Source organism: Pleurodeles waltl, chromosome 4_1 (assembly GCF_031143425.1).
Source record: "Pleurodeles waltl isolate 20211129_DDA chromosome 4_1, aPleWal1.hap1.20221129, whole genome shotgun sequence".
Lineage (NCBI taxonomy): Eukaryota > Metazoa > Chordata > Amphibia > Caudata > Salamandridae > Pleurodeles > Pleurodeles waltl.
In genome coordinates this window covers 733,719,962-733,741,034 of record NC_090442.1, presented here as the reverse complement: position 1 = coordinate 733,741,034, position 21,073 = coordinate 733,719,962, and the positions used below count along the sequence as shown (strand labels likewise).

The 21,073-nt window shown below is 46.8% G+C and overlaps 1 protein-coding gene across 1 annotated transcript in view; it reads right to left on the bottom strand.

The window, feature by feature from the left end:
• Positions 1-21,073, bottom strand: part of LOC138288093 (collagen alpha-1(VII) chain-like) — a 963,348-nt gene that overhangs the window by 249,331 nt on the left and 692,944 nt on the right. The window contains exons 79-82 of the mRNA XM_069229319.1: positions 15,925-15,960; positions 14,288-14,347; positions 13,972-14,016; positions 10,436-10,471 (exon numbers count right to left, since the gene is read on the bottom strand). Of these exons, the coding sequence (XP_069085420.1) occupies positions 10,436-10,471; positions 13,972-14,016; positions 14,288-14,347; positions 15,925-15,960 (177 nt within the window). The remainder of the gene's footprint in view (positions 1-10,435; positions 10,472-13,971; positions 14,017-14,287; positions 14,348-15,924; positions 15,961-21,073) is intronic.

Genomic DNA, 21,073 nt, shown 5'->3' with positions numbered 1-21,073 from the left:
CATGCCAATGCAGATGGATTTTCCAGGTTCTTCCACTTAGACAATGAAGACTCTCTTGGGAAAGGTTAGTCTCATCCTCTTTCGTTTGGGGTGGGATTTTGTAGGAAAGCTCCCCTTTTGGCATGGTTACCCCCCTCCACTTTTTGCCTGATATTGATGCTGGCTTGACTGAGAGTGCGCTGGGATCCTGCTATCCAGGACCAGTGTTCTTTCCCTAAAACTGTACCCTTGTAAAAGGTACCAGTGGTACCAAGGGCTCTATAACAAGGGAGGGTCCCTAAGGGCTGCAGCATGTATTGTGTGACCCTAAGGGACCCCTTACCAAGCACATGCACACTGCCATTGCAGATTGCATGTGCTGGTGGGGAGAGAAACATAAAGTCGACATGGCATCCCTCTCAGGGTGCCATGCCCACCAACCACTGCCTATGGCATAGGTAAGTCACCCCTCTAGCAGGCCTTACAGTTTTAAGGCAGGGTGCACTACTCCGCAGGTGAGGACATAGCTGCATGAGCAATATGCCCCTTCAGTGTCTAAGTCCATTCTTAGACATTGTAAGTGCAATATGGCTATATTAAGTATATGGGCTGGGAGTTCGTGATTACGAACTGCACAGTTCCATGATGGCTTCACTGAAGGCTGGGAAGTTTGGTATCAAACATCTCAGCACAATGAACCCACATTGATGCCAGTGTTGGATGTATTGTAAAATGCACCCAGAGGGCATCTTAGAGATGCTCCCTGTATTTTATCCAACCCTTTAGTGTAAGGCTGACTAGTCTGTGCCAGCCTGCCACTAAAAGCCGAGTTTCTTACTCCATGGGGTGAGGGTCTTTGTGCCCTCTAGAATCAGAAAGAAAGCCTGGTCAGGGTGGAGGTGCTTCACACCTCCCCCCCTGCAGGAACTGTAACACTTGGCGGTGAGCTTCAAAGGCTCAGGACCCCTGTTACCGTGCCCCAGGGCACTCCACCTAGTGAAGATGCACTCCCCCCACGAAGCCCCACTTTTGGCAGCCAGTCCAGCAGGAAAATTAAGTATAACAGGGAGGATGGAACACCCCAGCTAGGACCACCCCTAAAGCGTCTAGAGCTGAAGTGACCCCCTTCCTGCAGAATCCTCCATCTTAGTTTAGAGGACCGGAGACCAATAGTGTTAGGAATGTGCCCCCTCCCAAAGGGAGTAGGCACAGGAAGGGTGTAGCCACCCTCAAGGACTGTAGCCATTGGCTACTGCCCTCTGACCCCTGTTATACCCTTATTTCTAGGATTTAAGGGCACCTCTGAACCTAGCTCACCAGATTCCTGGCGACCTCAAGAAGAAAAGAAGAAAGAAGCAAGAAGAAGGACTGCAAAACTGACCCCAGCAGAGAAGACTGCAGACACCAACTGTAGGAAGCTGGCTCTGTATATACTATACCAAAATTAGATATAGGCCCATATTTATACTTTTTGACGCACAACTGCGCCAACGCAGTTGTGCGTCAAAAAGTTTACTGCCGGCTAACGCCATTCCAACGCGCCATGCAGGCGCCTTATTTATGGAATGACGTTAGCCGGCGCTGCGGACTGGTGTGCGTAAAAAAAAATGACTCTCACCAGGCAGCGCCGGCGTATGGGAAAATGGGGGTTGTGCGTCAAAAAATGGTGCAAGTCAGGTCTGAGGCAAAATTCAGGCCTCAAACCGGATTTGCGCCATTTTTTTTTTACGCCCAACCTCCATTGACATGACTCCTGTCTTAGCAAAGACAGGAGTCATGCCCCCTTGCCCAATGGCCATGCCCAGGGGACTTATGTCCCCTGGGCATGGCCATTGGGCATAGTGGCATGTAGGGGGGCCTAAATCAGGCCCCCCACGCCACAAAATAAATCAGAAAAAAATACTTACCCGAACTTACCTTTACTTCCCTGGGATGGGTCCCTCCATCATTGGGTGTCCTCCTGGGGTGGGCAAGGGTGGCAGGGGGTGTCCCTGGGGGCAGGGAAGGGCACCTCTGGGCTCCTTCCGAGCCCACAGGTCCCTTAACGCCTGCCCTGACCCAGGCGTTAAAAAACGGCACACATCAGGCTGTGCTCCGTTTTTTAAGGCCCACCCCCTCCTGTGCGTCAAAATGACACCAGAGTATAAATAAGGGGCACAGGCCTTAAGGTCATTTTTTGGAAGGGAACGCCTACCTTGCATATAATTAACGCAAGGCTGGTTCCCCCTTCCAAAAAATGACGCACATGTTGGAATTTTGACGCCCGCGGGGTCGGGCGTCAAAGTATAAATATGGGGCAGGGTTTGCGCCGATTGTGCGTCAAAAGTTTTGACGCACATTCGGCGCAAACAGAGTATAAATATGCCCCATAGTGTGCACAGAGTCCAGGGGTTCCCCAGAGGCTTAACAGAGTCTAAAGTAGATAATATTAATGTTCTCTTTTGTGGTAGTGTGGTCGAGCAGTTAGTCTTACCAGAGGGTAGTGCAAAGCATTTGTTGTACACACACAGACATCAGAAGAAGCACACTCTCAAGGATTTAACTCCAGACCAATGGTTTTTATATAGCAAAAATATATTTTCTTAATTTATTTTTAGAACCACAAGATTCAAGTTACAGGTAAGTACTTCAATAGATTCGCATTTCACAGATGTATCAACAGTACTTTGTTTGAAATCGATAAGTTATACAGTTTTTGAAATATTGGCAATAATCTGTTTTAAAACTTGACAGTGCAATTTTCAGAAACATTTCCTGTGGGGAAGAAAAGTTAGATCAATTTGCTAGGTAAGTACTAAACTTACAGTTCCAGTCTCTGGGGGTTACGAAGTCCACAGGTTGGGATTCCAGTTAAACACAAACACCCACCACCAGCAACATGGGGCTGGCCGGGTGCAGAGGTCAAAGTGTAGGCAAAATTAACATGGGCTCCTATGGAGACAGGGGCACTCGGTTTCAGATCCTGATGCTGATACACCCTCAGCGGCACTGGAGCAGTCGGGTGAAGGGTGCAAACAAGATTTCGGATCTCCAATGATTCTCTATGAGGGAACCCCGGGGGTCACTCAGAGGCTGCAGGTGAGGTCCAAGGGTTCGTCTCGGGCAAACCACAGGCTAGACAGGGAGGTTGGCTGGCTGCTGAACATTGCTGCACCAGAGGTCGGGTTCTCTAAGGCCTGGGGGCTGCGGGTGCAGTGTGTCTTTAGGCGTAGGAGATCATCGTCCGGAGTTTTCACGGTCAGGGGGGGTCCTCGGGATTCCCTCTGCAGGAGTTGTCATAGAGGGGTGAAGAGGTCAACCCAGGTTGGGTACTTGTTTGGAATCACCTGGGGATCCTCTTCAGCTGGTTGGAGTACCTGGTCATGGCCGGAGGCGTCGGGTGCAGAGTGGTTAGGACTCACGCATTCGGAGTGAGGTGGGAGTCCTTAGTTGTTGTTTCTTATTGGACAGGGCCGCTCTCCACTGGAGTTCTTGGTCCTTTTGAATGTAGGGCAGTCCTCTGGAGCTTAGCAGAGGTCGCTGGTCCCGCTGGATGCGTCGCTGTTCTTTTGCAGGTTCTTTGAAGGAAGAGACAGGCCGGTAAGCCTGGGGCCAAATCAGTGTCGTCTTCCTTCTTCTCTGCTGGGGGTTTCAACTATGCAGTCCTTCTTCTTCTTATCAGGTCCCCAGGAATCTGGTAAGCTGAGTTCAGGGAAGCCCTTAAATACAAGTGTTAGGGGCGTTACAGAAGTCAGAGTCCCCTTTGGGGAGGGGTCACAAACCTAACCCTATTGGTCCTTGTCCTCCAAACCAAGATGGAGGATTCTGCAGGGAGGGGGTCACCTCAGCTCTGGACATCTTAGGAGTGGTCCTTGCTAGGGTGTCACTCCTCCCTGTTTTTCCTAATTTTCCCGTCGGACTTGCTGGCAAAAGTGGGGCTTTGTCCCGGCGCTTGCAACTCCAATAGTTGGAGTGCCCTGGGGCACTGTAATACGAGGCTTGAGCCTTTGAGGCTCACCGCAAGGTGTTACAGTTCCTGCAGGGAGAAGTGTAAGGCACCTCCACACAGGACAGGCTTTGTTCCTAGTCACAGAGTGCACAAAGGCACTCACCCCATGTGGTCAGAAACTTGTCTGAAAGTGGCAGGCTGATACAGACTGGTCAGTCCTAAACTAGCAGTTTGGTTAACATCCAGGGGGCATCTCTAAGATGCTCTCTGTGTGCATTCTTCAATAAATCCCACACTGGCACCAGTGGGAGTTTATTGTGCTGAGAAGTTTGATATCAAACTGCCCAGTATTCAGTGAAGCCAATATTGGAGCTGTGGAGTTTGTAATGACAAACTCCCAGACCATATACTCAATATGGAAACACTGCACTTACAATGTCTAAGAATAGACATAGACACTGTAGGGGCGTATTGCTCATGTAGCTATTCCCTGGGGTATAGTGCAACCTGCCTTAGGGCTGTAAGGCCTGCTAGAGGGGTGTCTTACCTATGCCACAGACAGTGGTTTGTGGGCATTCCACCCTGAGAGGGGTGCCATGTCCACTTAGCTTTTTTCTCCCCACCAGCACTCACAAGTTGCAAGGGCAGTGCATATGTGCTTGGTGAGGGGTCCTCTAGGGTCGCATAATACATGCTGCAGCCCGTGAGGACCTTACCCAGCCACAGGGCCCTTGGTATCATGGGTACCTTTTACAGGGGACTTAACTGTGTGCCAAGGGTGTGTCAATTGTGGAAACAAAGGTACAGATTTGGGGAAAGAACACTGGTGCTGGGGCCTGGTTAGCAGGATCCCAGCACACTTTCAATCAAAGTTGCCATCAACACTAGGCAAACAGTGGGGGGAGGGGTAACCATGCCAACAGTGGCACTTTCCTACACCAACTGACTTGGACCCAGCCCTTCCAGCCTGTCTGCAGATTCAGAAGCCCTGATACAAAAAGGAGAGGCATCCTGCATGACCAGTGACCGCTACAAAGGACTCCCTGCCCACCAGAGAACCAAACACTTCCGAGGCCAGTGGCCATGTCCACAAGAAACTCCAAGAAAGACTCCAGAACTGGCCTGGATCTTTGAGTCCTGCCCACTCTGCACCCGACGCCCACGGCCGGAGTCCAGGTGGCCCACCTGTCCAGAGCAGGTCCCCAGGTGATTGTGACTTTGTGTCCACCCTGGGTTGACCCCTCCTGGCCAACACGAGGGCACAAGGCCTGCAGCCTAAATCCAGAGGAGCCCCCTGACTGCGAAACAACCAGATGAAGATACTCAACGCCCAAAAAAACACTCTGCACCCACAGCCCCCTGGCCTTTGGGAATCCGACCGATGGTCCAGCAACGTTCAGCAGGCGGCCCTCCTACTTGCCCAGCCTTTGGTTTTACGGAACCAACCCCCTGGACCCAACCTACAGCATCTTTGTGACCCCCGGGGTTCACTTATTGAAAAGCGTTGGGAGCTCCATGCTGTGTTTGCACCCTGCACCCGACTGCCCCTGTGCCGCTGAGGGTGTGTGTTTAATGCTAATCTGTGCAAACCGCTCCCCGGTGCTCACTTAAACCCCCCCAGGTCTACCCTGCAAAGTCACAGGTGTAAGCAGATCTTTTTCCGAGTGCCCTCAGAGTCCATAGGATCCCATTCTAAATCTAACATCAACTTTGACCTCCGCACTCGGCCAGCCCTGTGTGCTGGTGGTGTATGTTTGGGGTCATCTTGAACCTTGACCAGTGGACATCCTAACCCCAGGAGACAGGAACTGTAAGTTGAGTTCTTCAAAACGGCACTAACACTTTTTCCCCCCTAGGACTGATCTGAAATTGCACTGTCAAGTTATGAAAGGGAAAAGTTTTACTTGCCTGTAAACTGTTTTATTTGCTAAACCTAAACAACTTACATTTGATACATATGCTTGATACATACTTACAACTGCACTTACCTACAACGAGAATCTTTTGGTTCTAGATATAAACTAACAAATATATTTTTCCCATATAAATACATTGGCCTGGAGTTAGTCATTGAGTGTGTGCCTCATTTCCTGACTGTGTGTGTACAACAAAGGCTTTGCACTACACTCTGATAAGCCTAACTGCTCAACCAAACTACCACAAAGGAGAGCATTAGTATTATCTACTTTAGCCTCTGTTAAGCCTCTGGGGAACCCCTGGACTCTGTGCACATTATATCTCATTTTGATATAGTATATACAGAGACAGCTTCCTACAGCATGGACCTCCGAGGCACCACCTCCTCCCTAGGTTTTTGACTATAAAATGATGCAGGGGGTGTGCGGACCCCCCGGGCCCAAGGGATCACCACTTCCCCAATTATTTTTTTTAAAGAAGGAGAAGGGCCACAGGACCCCACTCTTGGGCGACACACCCCCTCGAGGACTACAACTTCCCTGGGACCAGCCAAAGCAGAGCAAAGGAGAGGGGATATGCTTCCCCCTCCTGGAGCCACATGTGGCCCTGGAAACCACCACTTCCTAGGGCTGGCTCGTGCTCTCTCTCGAGGTGCCCACCCTCTGGGGATAGCTGTTTGCTTTTGCCTGGCGGGAGCTGTGACAGCTCCCACCAAACAAAAGCAAACACTCTGCTTCCAGCAAGCAGGTGCTGTCAAAATGCTCCTGCTTGCTGGAAGCAGAGTTTTCATCACCTTCCCTGGCCGCAGACATGTGGGCAGGGAAAGAGATGAAAGATTTGCTCCGGCACTCAGGGAGCTGCTTTCCAGCAGCTCCCTGTGTGCCGCAGGAGACAGGTGCCGGCTTGGACCACAGGGGCCTTGAGGCTCCCCCAATGGTCCCTGACACTTATAAAAGAAATAATGAATCCTGCCCATCCTAGAAACATACGCAGGGCAGGATTTATTTTAACACGATGCTCATTTTACAGAAAGTAAACCTCAATAGGAAGCACTTACAGATATAAACAAAGCAGGTGCCCAAGTTGAAGTTTCACTTTTGTGAAATAGTAATCATCCTAATGTATTGCATATGGTCAAGGCAAATCAAGTGTATTTTCTCTGCATTTCCATTGTGAAAAATGTTCTGTAATCCTTGACGGAGTGTTTGCATCCTCGCTTTTTTCTAGCGCAATATCTCATGTAGTCACTGTGACAAGCGGGTTTTTTCTTGTCATCTGCTGCTGAGACTAGAGATTGTGTTATCCCTTTTAAAAACTACCAGTATGGAAAATGGCCTAGAGACCTTGACCCTTTGGCCTGCCCCATATACATTAGTGATATGCAACGTCTTCTCCCCATTTTCACAGGAAGATGGACAGCTTACTAAAAGGACCCCCAAGCAGGATTCCTGCCAATTTTGGAGACACATATTTGATGCCCAGGAATATGACGACACCTCCACCAAACAAAGAAGCACTTTATGATCTTGCTGCAGGCTAGGTCCTGCGGTCAACATCCGCCGCGCAAATCCGCAGGCCATTCATGGTGTGGGGTTGGGTGGTTATAGGGGTTTGGGTGCAGGGCTTAGCCTCCAGGCCTTGCAACCAACTCCCACAATGCACAGCCGAGGTAACTATGACTTGCGCCCTCATCATGCACTGCTAATTACCCCACATATTACCACACTCATGACATCTTTGATAACATCATTGATAATATCAATGTAATATTTGCGTTAAAATATGGAGGAGAAAACTGTGCATGGTGGGGATGCAAGCTATAGTTACTTGAAATAACTCAAAATATAACAGCTAAATTTCTATTGTTTTGTACGTTTGAAATGTGAGCCTAACTATAACATTCCTATAACCTTTGATTTTTTAAAGTGAATTTCTATGTTTTAAAAAAATATATATTTTCTAGCTATAACATCCCAGTAACCTTTGTTTTTTCCAAAGAAAATATGTATATTTATATCACTGAAAAAAAAAAGGTTACAGGGATGTTATAGTTAGGTTCTGAATTTACTTGTACAAAACCATAGAAACTCAGGAGTTATAATTAAAGTTCATTCAAGTAACTACAACTCGCACAGTAAGGTAACTTCAACTTGCGCCTTTTTCATGCACAGTTTTGGTATCAATACTTTTATTGCAAAAGTTGCAATGATAATATCAAAGATGCAATACAAGATCTCATTAATGATATAATATGTGGAGTAATTAGCTGCGCATGGGGAAGGTGTGGGTTATAGGTACCTTAGGGTGTAAGTTATAGTTACTTGAAAGAACTCCAACTATAACGGCTGAATTTCTATGGTTTTGTAGGAGTAAATTCAGAACCTAACTATAACGTTCCTGTAACCTTTGTTTTTTTCCGTGAATTTCTATGATTTTTTTAACATAAAGTAATTTTAATTACTATACGTATTGCAACTCACGCCGTGCACGACCAAAGGCCGTGCACAGCAGGGGTTGATCGTAAGGCCTAGCCTGCAGCCAGGCCTTGCAGCCAATCCTTATAACCACCCAACCCTGAGCCACCCACAGCCTTTGGCCATGCACAACACAGGTTGATCACAGGGTCTGTCTCTCTGAGTGGATCTGTGAGTGGATGCGTGAGCATGTGAGTGGGTTTGAAAGTGCATGTGTGAGTCTATGAGTGGGTCTGAGTGGGTGAATGAGTCTCTGAGTGCATGTATGAGTGAATGAATTAGTGTATGAATGAGTCTGGTTTTCTTTCAAAATGTTTCACGTTCGCAAATATTTTGCTAATAATTTGCGAATTCTTACAAATATCATGCTTGGTGATGCAAAATTATTTTAAACCCATAATTTGCCCCTAAAACACATCTATTTCACACCCCTGGGGTCAGGGTACCTTCATCCTAACCCCTAATGCCACTTTCAATTAGCATTTTGACCTCCGGGGACTGTGTCCTATTAAATACAATGGGAGCCACAACTTTCTAGTCAGGTTGCGGTCAGCCAATTTTAGCATTTCTTTTCGCATGAGCATTTGAGAAAATTCATAAATTTCCACAAAATATTCACAAAATAACTGCAAAGTTGCCGCAGCCAGAGATATACAAATTTGATTTCCTTTTAATTTCTCAAACTCTACTGAACAGATTTACACCAAATCAGTGAAAACACAATCTGCATACCGAAAGCTAGCTTTCTGACAGTTTAGTGTGATTCCATCCAGCGGTTCGGGCTGTAGTCGTGTCTAAAGGTTCTATGGGAATTAACATGGGAAATGCAACTTTTTTGGCACCCGGTTTTTCTCTAACTCTGCTTGACGAATTACCTCAAAACTTTCTGTGAGCAACAAGAATCACTGCAACACTTATTTGGGAAAATTTTGTGAAGATTCGTCAAATAGCATCAAAGATATAGGCAAGTCACAAAAAATGCTTTGTCTATGGAAACATGGTCCTAGCTATAACTACCTAGTGGCCATCACTAATATATATATATATATATGTGGTTTCACTTACCTGATAAATACTTACTATCTTGTTGTAGAGGCATGCATTTTAAAGCATACGTGCTGTAATGACTTGTGTGGTAAAGGTAATGTGTGGTAAAGGCATTGCATTGTAATGACATTTGTTGTAGTGTCATACACGTCATAGACCCTCCTCCACCTATATTGTGGTAACTTTGCCCTTTCCTGTACCCAAGTCTCCCTAACCCTTTCAATGCCATTCTACCTGTATCAGACCAATACCTGGATACCTCTACTGTGACGTATTCTTTAGTACCTTTATGTATACCCAAATAAAATACTTTCAGTAATACACTACTGCCTTTTCCCATCCTATACTGCAGTAACTCTGCCCCTACCTCTAACCAAGTCTCTCTCACCCTGCCTATACTATAGAATCTGTGCCCTGACACCTAGTGCGATCTATGCTATATGACCACTACCTACACCCAAGTACAAAACCACCACTAATACTCTAGTATCTTTTCCATACCTATTCTCCAGTACCTCTACCCTTACACATGCCCTAGGACCTCTTCCTTCTAGCCTCTCTCCGTTATGCGCGGCCCTTTGACCATTTCCTGTTCCGGATGCAATGTTCTTCTCTCCTTTTCTGCTGTTCATGTTTTGCTAAATTTCCTCTAATTGTCTGAGGGAAGTAGGTTTCCTTCATTTTGGGAATTCGTCAAAATAGAGCCACGTCAGCGTGGCCCGTGGCTAGCTCTGTTCTTGTTGCTTTTTTTCTTCGAAATGAAGTCGTAGTGTTTCTTAACACATCTTCCATAGCAGACTTGCCATTGAAGCATAAAGGGCCATATATACGAACACATTTTCCCATAGACACAGAATGGGCAAAACTGCTTGCTACATCTGGCCCTAAATACTTTATACAGCGCGCGCGCGTGCACACACCGCACTGCACTACAGACTGAATTGTCTCGAGGGACTACAAATACAGAAAATACAGATTACTACTAAAACGACTCGATGGCAGAGCAGGCTTAAAGAACGTCAATACATAAATGTATATTCCTGCTTCATGCCATACGTGGCAGCAGTTTCCAATCATACAATATCCTTACCTTCTCGCCTTTGACCCCTGGGAGCCCCTTGAAGCCCTGCAGAGAAAGAAGACACGTCAGTCAGTGACACAAGGCCCTTCGCTATTCCTCCACAGCAGCACGCGCTCTCTGGTCTCGCAACACTCGCATCCTACAGCCCCTCCTCAAATTAGCACTGTTAACGCCAATCTTCTCACAAGCAGAAGGAAGAGCATCCCTCGTTGCCAATCGCCATACACACACCCTATCACAAGGACATGACACACAGTGCGTTGTCTCCATAGCTGGGTTGATGTGCGGAGGAACTGTGTTTGTTGCGGTTGCCTATAAGCTAACATTTGAACAATCTGAGAATATCGCAGCACTCTGTTACTAAAATAACACCCGAAACCAGGGGATCGAATTGCGGGAGACCTAGAAAACCAATGCGCCACAAATCACAAATGGTGTCAGTGTGTGCAAGGACTCCTGGCTCATTCGCTAACACCAGCCACCACCAGGAAGGAACACGACAGGCCGGGCAGCTCTGTCTCACTCCCCAGTAACCGCTTCAAGGAAAGGATAAAAAAAAAGTGGCATGTATTGAAAGTTCCTCGTGTGATTTCGATGGATTATTACATCAACCTCTGCTCCATTTAGCGACGCTGACCAGCGCACGCCACGCGAACCGGTTTACGCGGAACATAATAACACGAGGAATTTAAATCCTCTTTCTACAAGAGCAAAGTGTAAGAGTTGTTATGGAAACCACAAAAGTTCACCAATTGATGTGTGGATGCGAGAGAACACCAGGGGGCGGAGAAAGATTCCATATCCAGCTAAAAATACCACAGCTACATTTAATAAAATAAATTAGCAAGAAAGGTGAAGAAAAGTTCAAAAAATGCACGTCAGAATCATTGAAAATATGATCTGCTTAAGGCTATTCTGCGCGATTGTTTCGCCGAGTTCATTTCTGAGACAATGCTAGAACACGGGAAGGCGTAAAAGCACGTGCCCCAAACTCCCACAAGGCATCTGCCAGTGACTGAGCGTAGAATTGTACAACTGTGTTGGGTTGATATTTACATGCTCCAAGGGCGGATCGAGTTCACAAACAGCAGAATCAAACTACCTGTGCATTAAAGACTGAGGGCCTGATTTAGATATTGGCGGATGGGTCACTCTGTCACAATGGCGACGGATATCCTGTCCGCCGAAAACTAAATCCCACAGGAACTAATATAGCCTTAGAACCCACTGTAGCGGGCTCTACCGGCTATTAAAGGCCCGCTCCCCGCGATAAATGCCCGAGCCGAAGGCGAGGGCATTTAACAAGGGAGAGGGATTTTAATAGCCGGTAGAGCCCGCTACGGCGGGTTCTAAGGCTATTAGAACATTCTGCCACTCAGGGCAGAATGTTCTATTAAAAAAAAAAAAATGTTCACGGAGCCCGAGGGGATTAAAATCCCCTCGGGCTCCGTGAGGCTTTGTTCACAGCTGTTGCTGTGAACAAAGCGAACATTGGAATGTTGGCGCTGCGGGCTTTTACCAGCCAGTAAAAGCCCACAGCACTCCATTGTTTTCAATGGAGCCCCCAGCATTCCAATGTTCTAATGGGATTTATGTTTTGGCGGAAGGGATATCCATCACCGTTGTGACCGAGTAACCGGTGGTGGCCAGCAGTTTTAGGGGGTAGGAGGGCGTGCGGGAAGCAAACTCACTCATTCTTTCACACACACACACGCACGCACACACACATCCATTAACAACACTCATCAACATTCAAACATACATGCACCCACCAAACATTAATTAAAAAAAATCACACACACACACTTACCTTCAGCCTCGGAGGTCCCAGGAGGGTTGGGACTGCTGCCTTCCCTCACTGGCTGAACTTAGGTCAGGCAATGAGGGAAGGCAGCAGTCCCAACTTCATCACCGAGTGGGATGGGGTCAGTGAGCCTGCTGATCCCACCCCACTCTGTGACGAGGTGTCACTGATTGAAACTCGCTCTGGGCGCTTCAGGGCTTATACCTGAAGCGCCCAGGTCGAAGTCAATGGGTGACGCTTCCCTCGTCTCCCGGGGGAGGGCCTCGAGGCACCTTTGCTGAGCCGTGGAGGTCACGCCCACAGGAGCTGTGACCTCTTCAGCCCAGCAAAGTTTAGCTCAGGCAGCCAGGAGTCTGCACAAATCGCGCATGTCTGCTCCTGGCTGCATGACCTGACCGGCACTCTTCATGAGGTGCAAAAGGTGGGGGGGGTGGCCTCTCCGCCCAAAAGGACGGGCCGCGCCAGCGAGTAACCCATCAGCAAATATCTAAATCAGGCCCTGATTCAGAGTTTAAAGGACAGGTTACTCCATTAAAAATGTGACAGATATCCTGTACGTCTTATTACAATTTCCATAGGCTATAATAGAATCGTAATATGGCGGATGGGATCTCCATCACATTTGTGACAAAGTAACCCCCTCTGCAAAACTCTAAATCAGGCCATAAGTTATTCAGACAGGACAGTATGTCACTTTATTCCACTACATCATGGGGTATTACATCTGGCTGGGCACCAAATACACAGATTGTTGATCCTACATTTGACTTGTACAGTGTTCCAAATTAACTGTGAGATGCCACACATCACTAAGTACACCTCCAAAAGAAATCAATAAACAAATAGCTCCAACTAAGCTTAAAATGAAGGACAGTGAATAGGAAACTGAACAGCTGTCATGGCTATCAGCATGACACTTCTTTTACCACTCACACTCGGAATATTAATCATCCCTATTGTCCCTTGGGGCAGTGGTTGAGTGGCATGAACGATCACAATCATCCTATCTCGGACCTGTATTTAGCTTGCATTGATTAGCTCAACACAATTAGCAGAACGTGGCCAATTTCTCTCTAGCCCTCTGGTACTGGAGCATTTCGAAACTGTATTTTTATTTCAGCTCTGTAAGGAATGTCAGCTTGGAATAGGGAAACAAATCATCTATTGTCACTTCACGTGGAATTATTTGTGAAGGAACTTATGAACACATACTCATAAGTTTAGAATTTGATAGTATAATGGCCGACTGTGACTTTGCATACCCCCAAGGTGGCCTTTCACCTTCAAATATTGGAAAGTACCTTGATTAGCCTACTTGCTAAAACACGCTTGTAAGAAATAGGTCTGCAATTTGTAAGGCTTGCTCCTACTTCCCAGGGCACAAGTTAGCTTCAGAATGGGAACCAGACGTTGGCATTTTGTAGTTTCAAAAAGAAGGACGCTCACAGCAAAAAACAATTTATTCCAGATAGATTGCAAGAATACTAGCACATTTCTACATTGGAAATTTGCAACCACGGATCACTTAGAATCTAAAAGAACATACATGTTAAACATGTTTCACTAAATATGACACACTTGTATGCCTATGGCCTCCTCTGTGTAAACTGATCTGTTATAGCTCCTGAATGTAAGTCAAGCCCTCACCAGCAATAGACCTTCAGCATCTCCAAGAACATGGGACACATAACACTGATTTATATGCATCACACAGCCACACTATCCCTCTCCCAGGTCTTACCATTGCTCCAATCTGGCCGGGGGAACCAGGTGCACCATTATCGCCCTGTTGACAAAGAAGGGAACAAACTTCAGTTTGGCAGTTTTTTTTAGTATTGATAGTTTCAGAATGGCTGTGGGTTCCTCTCGCTAGTGAGGTGCCTCTATTCCAGACAGTGGGGCCAGGCCAGCCCCTAGTCTGTAGAAGGGTGGGAGGAGCACTTCTGATCATGTGATGAAGGCTGGTTCTTATGATATTTTCTGTTACTGAAATTCATTAATGACAATATCATATGCTACTCAAATATAAATTCACGTGTATTGCTGTATTGACTTACCCTTGGCCCGGGCAGCCCTCGGGGACCTCTGGGACCAGGACTACCCATTCCTATTTCACCCTAAAAACAAATATGAGTTGAATTAAAAATAGAAATTATGTTGTCTCAGGTGATGTTGAACATGAATAAGGCAAAGAGATGAGCTACGTGAGGATTGGTGCACATATCTTGATCTACATGGAAAACATAACTTGATTACCTGGAAATGTAGGCGGGGTGACCGTTCTTCCTATTAATCACAGCAGGGTTTCCATGGAGATGAAGAATGAGGGGTGAACCTTCCTTAACAGGCAAGAAAGTAGTGACTCATTTTTCATTGACCACGGAGCATCCCCAAAATAGTTGTGATTTACAGACAACACGATCCTGGCCACACATGACATGCATACTGAGCAGTGAGCACCTCACAAGCACTGTACCAAACTATTAGACAAAGATATAGAACTAGGGAATTGGTGAGTATCAAATACTGAGACTTTGTAAATGCATTTACTGCAATAACACGCAAAGGGCATTTTTTAATGATACAAAATCGGAATTTAGTTGTTGGAAATATTTTGGAACAGGTTGAAAGTAAGGCCAAGGTTTATGATGGAAATAATGAAGGTCACTGTTTTTTAGTGATATGAGTAATATTGTCATGTTCTTCAAGGGGCAGAATACTTTGGAGCATACTCATAAATCGTTCCGAGATTAATGAAGAAAGCAACCACAACATCAAAAATGTGAAGGCATTTGGGAACTTCCGTGAGACCAGTACCATGTGACAACATAGGGTTTCTTTTACAGTTTAGTGTAAATTGGATATGTTCCTGACAAGGTAAATTTGCTCGCCTCCACTATATTTAAAGTCAGGGGAAGCGCTCGGCTTATACTGGTGGAACCCTACCGTCTCCTCAGAGAAAACCTCATGGCCGGTCCACCACAAAGCCATCAGGGCAAAGTGATGGTTGTTTCACCTTACTTTGTACAGGGCGACAGTCATGTATTTTCCCGACCTGGCTATGCAAAGCATGAGAGATCCCTGGTAGGGAATGCACAATGGCCCTCATGCACAGAGAATAAGCTCTCGTTGTGTCTGATAATTTGATCTATTGTTTAAAAAAAATAAACAATTGCTTTGGAAGTTTGTTTCTTGAAAACAAAAAAACTTTGTTGAGTGGGCACATCAAACCATGAGCCACTTCGGCAAAGCTTCTGTGCATTCAGCACAGCTGCTGCTGTGCTGACTCTGGAAGAAGGCAGGAAAATCCCCATCTACCTGTGGGTATCTCTAAATATAAAGGGTGGTCCTCTGCCCAGGGAGCAGAGCGCATAGCCTTTGCTGACCTGGAGGGCAGGTGGGCGACCCATTCAGGATCTAAATGATCCAAATAGCCAGAACAACACCTTTTGCATGACATGTAGGTTGCCCAAAGTTCGACCTTACATAGATATTTATTTCCTCGAAACTTATAAAAAACCTTTCAACTTGAAAAAAATATACTACTTTTGCTGTTTTCTGAGGCTGTTTTTAGTTTGGGCTGAAAAGCATAGTGACAGTTGCAAATTGTTCTAGTTTACAGTGTGCATCATCAAACTGGACTCACTCACTCACTCACTTACTCACTCACCAAATCATTGTCTGATGGACATACCTTCTCACCTTCCTCACCAGGTGCTCCTTGCATTCCCTGCAATTGAAAGAGGACAATATTTACTTCTGATGTGATATTATTGTCTGTAACTGCCTGGCAGATTGTGATTTGCAGAACAGGATCGGATAAAGTTGGAAGAAGTATGGGATACCAGGGGCGGCTCCTGCATAAGGGTGGAGGAGCGTCACCCCCTACCAGCAGCGGCAGCTGCAAAACCTTTCAAAGAAAAGGATAATAAACTATGTTTATTACCCTTTTTTTAAAAAGGGGTGGGGCCACAGGGGTGACGTGCACTGAGGGGGAGTACACAGCACTCCCCCTCACTGCGCATGTATGTTTGGCTGGCCGTCTCGGGAAGAGTTGCTGGGCTGCAGAGAGCCTGCACAGGCTCCCAGTCTGTCTGGGAGCACCCAGCCAGGGCACTGCCAGCCAATCCTGACGCTGCTTTGAGCAGCGTCAGGATTGGCCGCAGAGCAGGCTGGGAGCCTGTGCCTGCGTGCAGCCATGACGTGGGAGAGAGGAGTGGCGAGCAGCGGAGGAGGTTCGTTTAAATTGTTTTTATTTTAAAATGTAAATGTATTAATCCCCCCGTGCAACTCCCCACCCCGCCCTGAGGAATCTCCGTGAGTCACGACTGTGGGATATGTAAGAATCTAAACCAGGCCATGCTCAGTAACTAGATTAAACACCTGGTGACGTCATGACACATACAAAACAATTCCACACTTGTAGCTATAATGTAATTCTGCAACACTATGCAATGCAAAATTGTTTCTGGTTTTCTCCAAAGTGGCATCCTCTATCCTGAATAGCATCTAAGAAATCCTTTCATTTTGGGGTAATGTTCTGATTTTGCTGTACACGATTGTGCCCTTTCTTCTGTTCCACCACCGTCATTTACCGCATCTATATCCATCATTTACCGCATCTATATTTTTTCCCGTCCTTATGATGTCTCATTGATCCTAACGTCAAGGGCGTGCTGTTGCAGAGTCATGTACAGAAAGGTTTCAATATGATGACATTATGGCCCTCATTACGACTTCGGCGGTCTTTCAAAAAGACCGCAGAAAGCTGTGGGCACCACTTTACCGCCAGTGCTGGCGGTATTGGTGGTTCCCTATTATGACTTTTCCACTGGGCCAGCGGAATAGTCACATCAACTTTGCAACTGGCTCATAATAGAGCCAGGGGCAATGTTGATGTGCAGCGGGTGCAGCAGCACCCGTCGCGCATTTCACTGCCTGAAATTTGGGCAGTGAAATGCATGATGGTGCTGTGCCTGTGGGCCCCTGCACTGCCAATGCCAAGTGCATGGGCAGTGCGGGGGCCCCCAGGGGCACCCCGAGTCCCGCTTACCGCCAGCCTGTCCATGGCGGTGTTTACCACCATGGACAGGCTGACGGTTGGGGATTATGACCGCCTGGCGGAAGCCTGGCAGTCAAGTGGAGGGGGCGGCGGTATGGCCATGGCTAATGCGCCATGGTCATAATACACTGGTGGAACACCGCCAGCCTGTTGGCGGTGTTACCGCCATTGTACCGCCGGCCGCCAGGGTCATAATGAGGCCCTATGTCTTTTTTCCTACGTTGCTGACCAAAATGTGGTTATGTTTGTAGTTATGTCATGTTAAATTTATTTTTAGATTGCTCTATCACCTATAAGAGTATCCTGGCAATGAGCAGGGTAGAGCCCGCCTTTGAAGCGTGTAGAGGGTTAGTTGAAGAGCCAAGTCTTCAGCTTCTTTTGGAACTCAAGAAGCAAGGAGGAAGCTCTGATGTGAAGTGGGAGAGTTGCCCTCCGGCTCTGATTCTGTGTATGCAATGGGATGTGTGCAATTAGGAATCAGGCCAAGCAGTGTGGTCTGGATGGTTGGAGGAAAGAGATGCAGCTATTCAGGGAGGCAGGGCCTGTGTTGTGCAGTGCTTTGTATTTGTGGGTGAGGAGTTTGAAATAGGCACATTTGGGAATCGGGAGCCAATGGAGCTACCTGAGGTGTGGAGTGATGTGTGTTCTATGTGGAAGGTTGAAGATGAGACTGGCGCTGCGTTCTAGGTGGTTTCTAGTCTTCTGGTGAGATGGTTTGGTTTGTGACTCTGGCAGATAGGGCATTCCCATAGTCCAGCTTACTTGTGATGAGGGTGTTAGCGATTATTTTGCAGGTGTTGTTTGGGAGTCATTTGAAGACCTTTTTCAGCATCCTATGGGTGAGGAGGAGGATTTTTGCAGACATGTCCAGTTTATTGTCAATTGCAAATCAGAGGTTTCAGATGTAGAAGCTGGGCGTGGGTGCTGGTCCCAGTTTGGCCAGCCACTAGGTGTAGTCCCAGGGAGAGGTGTTTTTTCAGAAGAACACTATTTCTGTTTTGCCTGTGTTGAGCTTGATACAATTGGTCCTCATCGAGGTGGCAACTTCGGTCAAGCAGGTGTTGAACTTGTTCCTCGTACTGCTGTATTTTGTTCTGAGGCACACTATGAGTTTGGTGTCACTGGCATACAAGAGAATGTTGATGTGGTGGGTGCCAATGATGTTGGTTAGAAGAGTCATGTATGTATTGAAGAAGGCATGACTGAGGGGCGACCCTTTCGGCATCACACAGATGAGGTTCCAGGCTTCTGCATTATACGGTGCTAGGTTGATTGCTTGTATTCTTTCCATCGGGAATGAGCAGATCCAGCAGAAGGCAGCTTCTTCAATGCCTACCTCATGGAGATGTTCAATGAGGAAAGGGTAAGATAATGTTTTGGAAGGCTGCTGAGATGTCCAGTAGGATGAGGGTTGCCTTCTCGCCACTGTCCAGGAACATGTGAATCTCGTCTGTTGTGGTGATGAGTGCTGTTTCCAATGTGCCAGTCTAGTGCTGATAGGCCTTCTGTGGTTTGGGATGAGAATGCCAAAACAAACCAGGGTGTGGACATAGCAGATGACTGGTGGTGGCTTGTCAATTAACAATGTTTTTGAAGGAGGAGAAAATGGGGTCTAGGAGCCATCTGGTGGTGTCTGTGGGTCCGGTGACGTTGTGTGAAGCTGAGAATCCAGAGGTTTTCAAGAAAAGGGGACTTAGAGGTCTTCTACATGGAAATTCAGGTCTCCTAGGAGGATTGAGGTGCTGGAGGTGATGAGGAAAGGACAAAGTCTATGATTTCACCGTCAAACTTGAAGCGGAGGTCCAGATGGTCTGTATACGAAGGTCCAGCACAGGGTGAAGTTGGCTGTGATTCATGACTAGTAGGTAAGGTGCTCTATGTAGCTAGTCATAGTTTCTGTTGTTGTGGTGCAGGGGAAGGTTTCCTTGAAGACAATGGTGACTCCACCTGGCAGTCTTGTGTCCAGAGGGAATAGCTGAGGCAATGTCTGATGCCGAGGTTGGGTTCAGTCAGGTTTCTGTGAGGAAGAGCAGCTGGTGTTTGATCATGCCGTAGGTCACATATTTCTGTGGTGTTTTTCCGAAGTGAGGGGGTGCTGAGTAGCATGCATGTGAGTGTGGTATGGTGAGTGGTCAGCAGCTGCTAGGTGTGCGAGTGGGTGTGGTGCCGGGTATTGTAGATTTTGTTGGTTCTGGCCCAGTAATACAATCTTTGTCACTTGCATATTCTTGATAATCCCATCTACTTTACAAACAGACGTTTATTGAAAGGGCCAGAATTTAGTAAACAGCATCATATTTTCTCTGGTGGCTCTAGACGCTCTTTGGAAGTGGATTACATTCAATAAACTGCTTTCCCTTGTCCAGGAGTAAAAACGGTGCTAGCCATTTACCCTTGTGCTCCAATAAAGCACCATGTCAAAATGGTGACACTCAATAGAAGGGGGCTGCATGATGTACTGTTTCCTGTCTCCTGTAGCTCGGAAGGGAGAACCCTCATTTGTAGGGTGTGAAAGACATCTTTCTGGAACCCCCTTGACCCTAAATACGGTTGGCGCACACCACCCAGTAGAAAACTATAAACATACTCATATAGTTCCAGGGGTGTGAGCCCTTCTACCCACATCTTAGTGATGCCAAATTTATATTTTCTAGCCTGCAATTAAAAGAAGAGATAGACCCCATCCCTCTTTTAAATTTGGTCTGCTTGGCGGGTAATGTGTAGGAGGCCAGAAAATGTCACCAGGTAGCTGGAAAAGCAGTGACAGGCTCTGGAAAAGGGAACAATCTGCCAAAATAAGCAACGGTTACACCACAAAGATAGCAGAGGGCCACCCCACGAGCTACCAAAAGTGGCCAATCCAGGGAGTGGATAACCACGAGGGGACATATTGAACTTTGAACCTTGCCCAACATGCCTCTAAATACAGCACCAGTGCCCCCACTTCATGAATATCTTACCACCACTGTAGGAAGCTGGCTCTGTTTATACTATCTCAAAGTGAGAGATAGTGTGCAGAGAGTCCAGGGGTTCCCCAAGAGGTTTGACAGAGGCAATAATAGATAATACTAATACTCTATTTGTGGTAGTGTGGTCGAGCAGTTAGGCTTATCAGAGGATAGTGTTAAGCATTTATTGTACACACACAGGCAATAAATGAGAACACACACTCAATGACTTAACTACAGGCCAATAGGTTAGTATATAAAAATATATTATTTTCTTAATTTATTTTAGAACCACAAGATTCAAATTCCAGTTAAGTACATTAAATGTAAGGTACTTTGCATAGGTATAGATAGGACTTCAAAACAGTAATGTACACAGTTTCGCATAAAATGGCAATAAGCTATTTTAAAAGTGGACACTGCAAAATTCAACAGTTCCTGGGGGAGGTAAGTACAGGTTAGTTTTTGAGGTGAGTAAAGCACTTACAAGTTCAGTCTCCAGGGCATAGGCAGCCCACCGTTGGGGGTTCAAGTGAACCCCAAACACCCAGCACCAGCAACACATGGCCGGTCAGGTGCAGAGGTCAAAGAGGAGCCCAAATAACATGGGCGCCTATGGAGACAGGGGGTGCTCTGGTTCCAGTCTGCTAGCAGGTAAGTACTGGTGTCCTCGGGGACCAGACCAGGGGGATTTGTAGAGCACTGGGGAGGCTCCCAAGTAGGCACACAAAGTACACCCTCAGTGGCACAGGGGCGGCCAGGTGCAGTGGGCAAACAAGGTGCCGGGTGTGTGATAGAAATCAATGGAGGGACCTGGGGGTCACTCAGCCTTT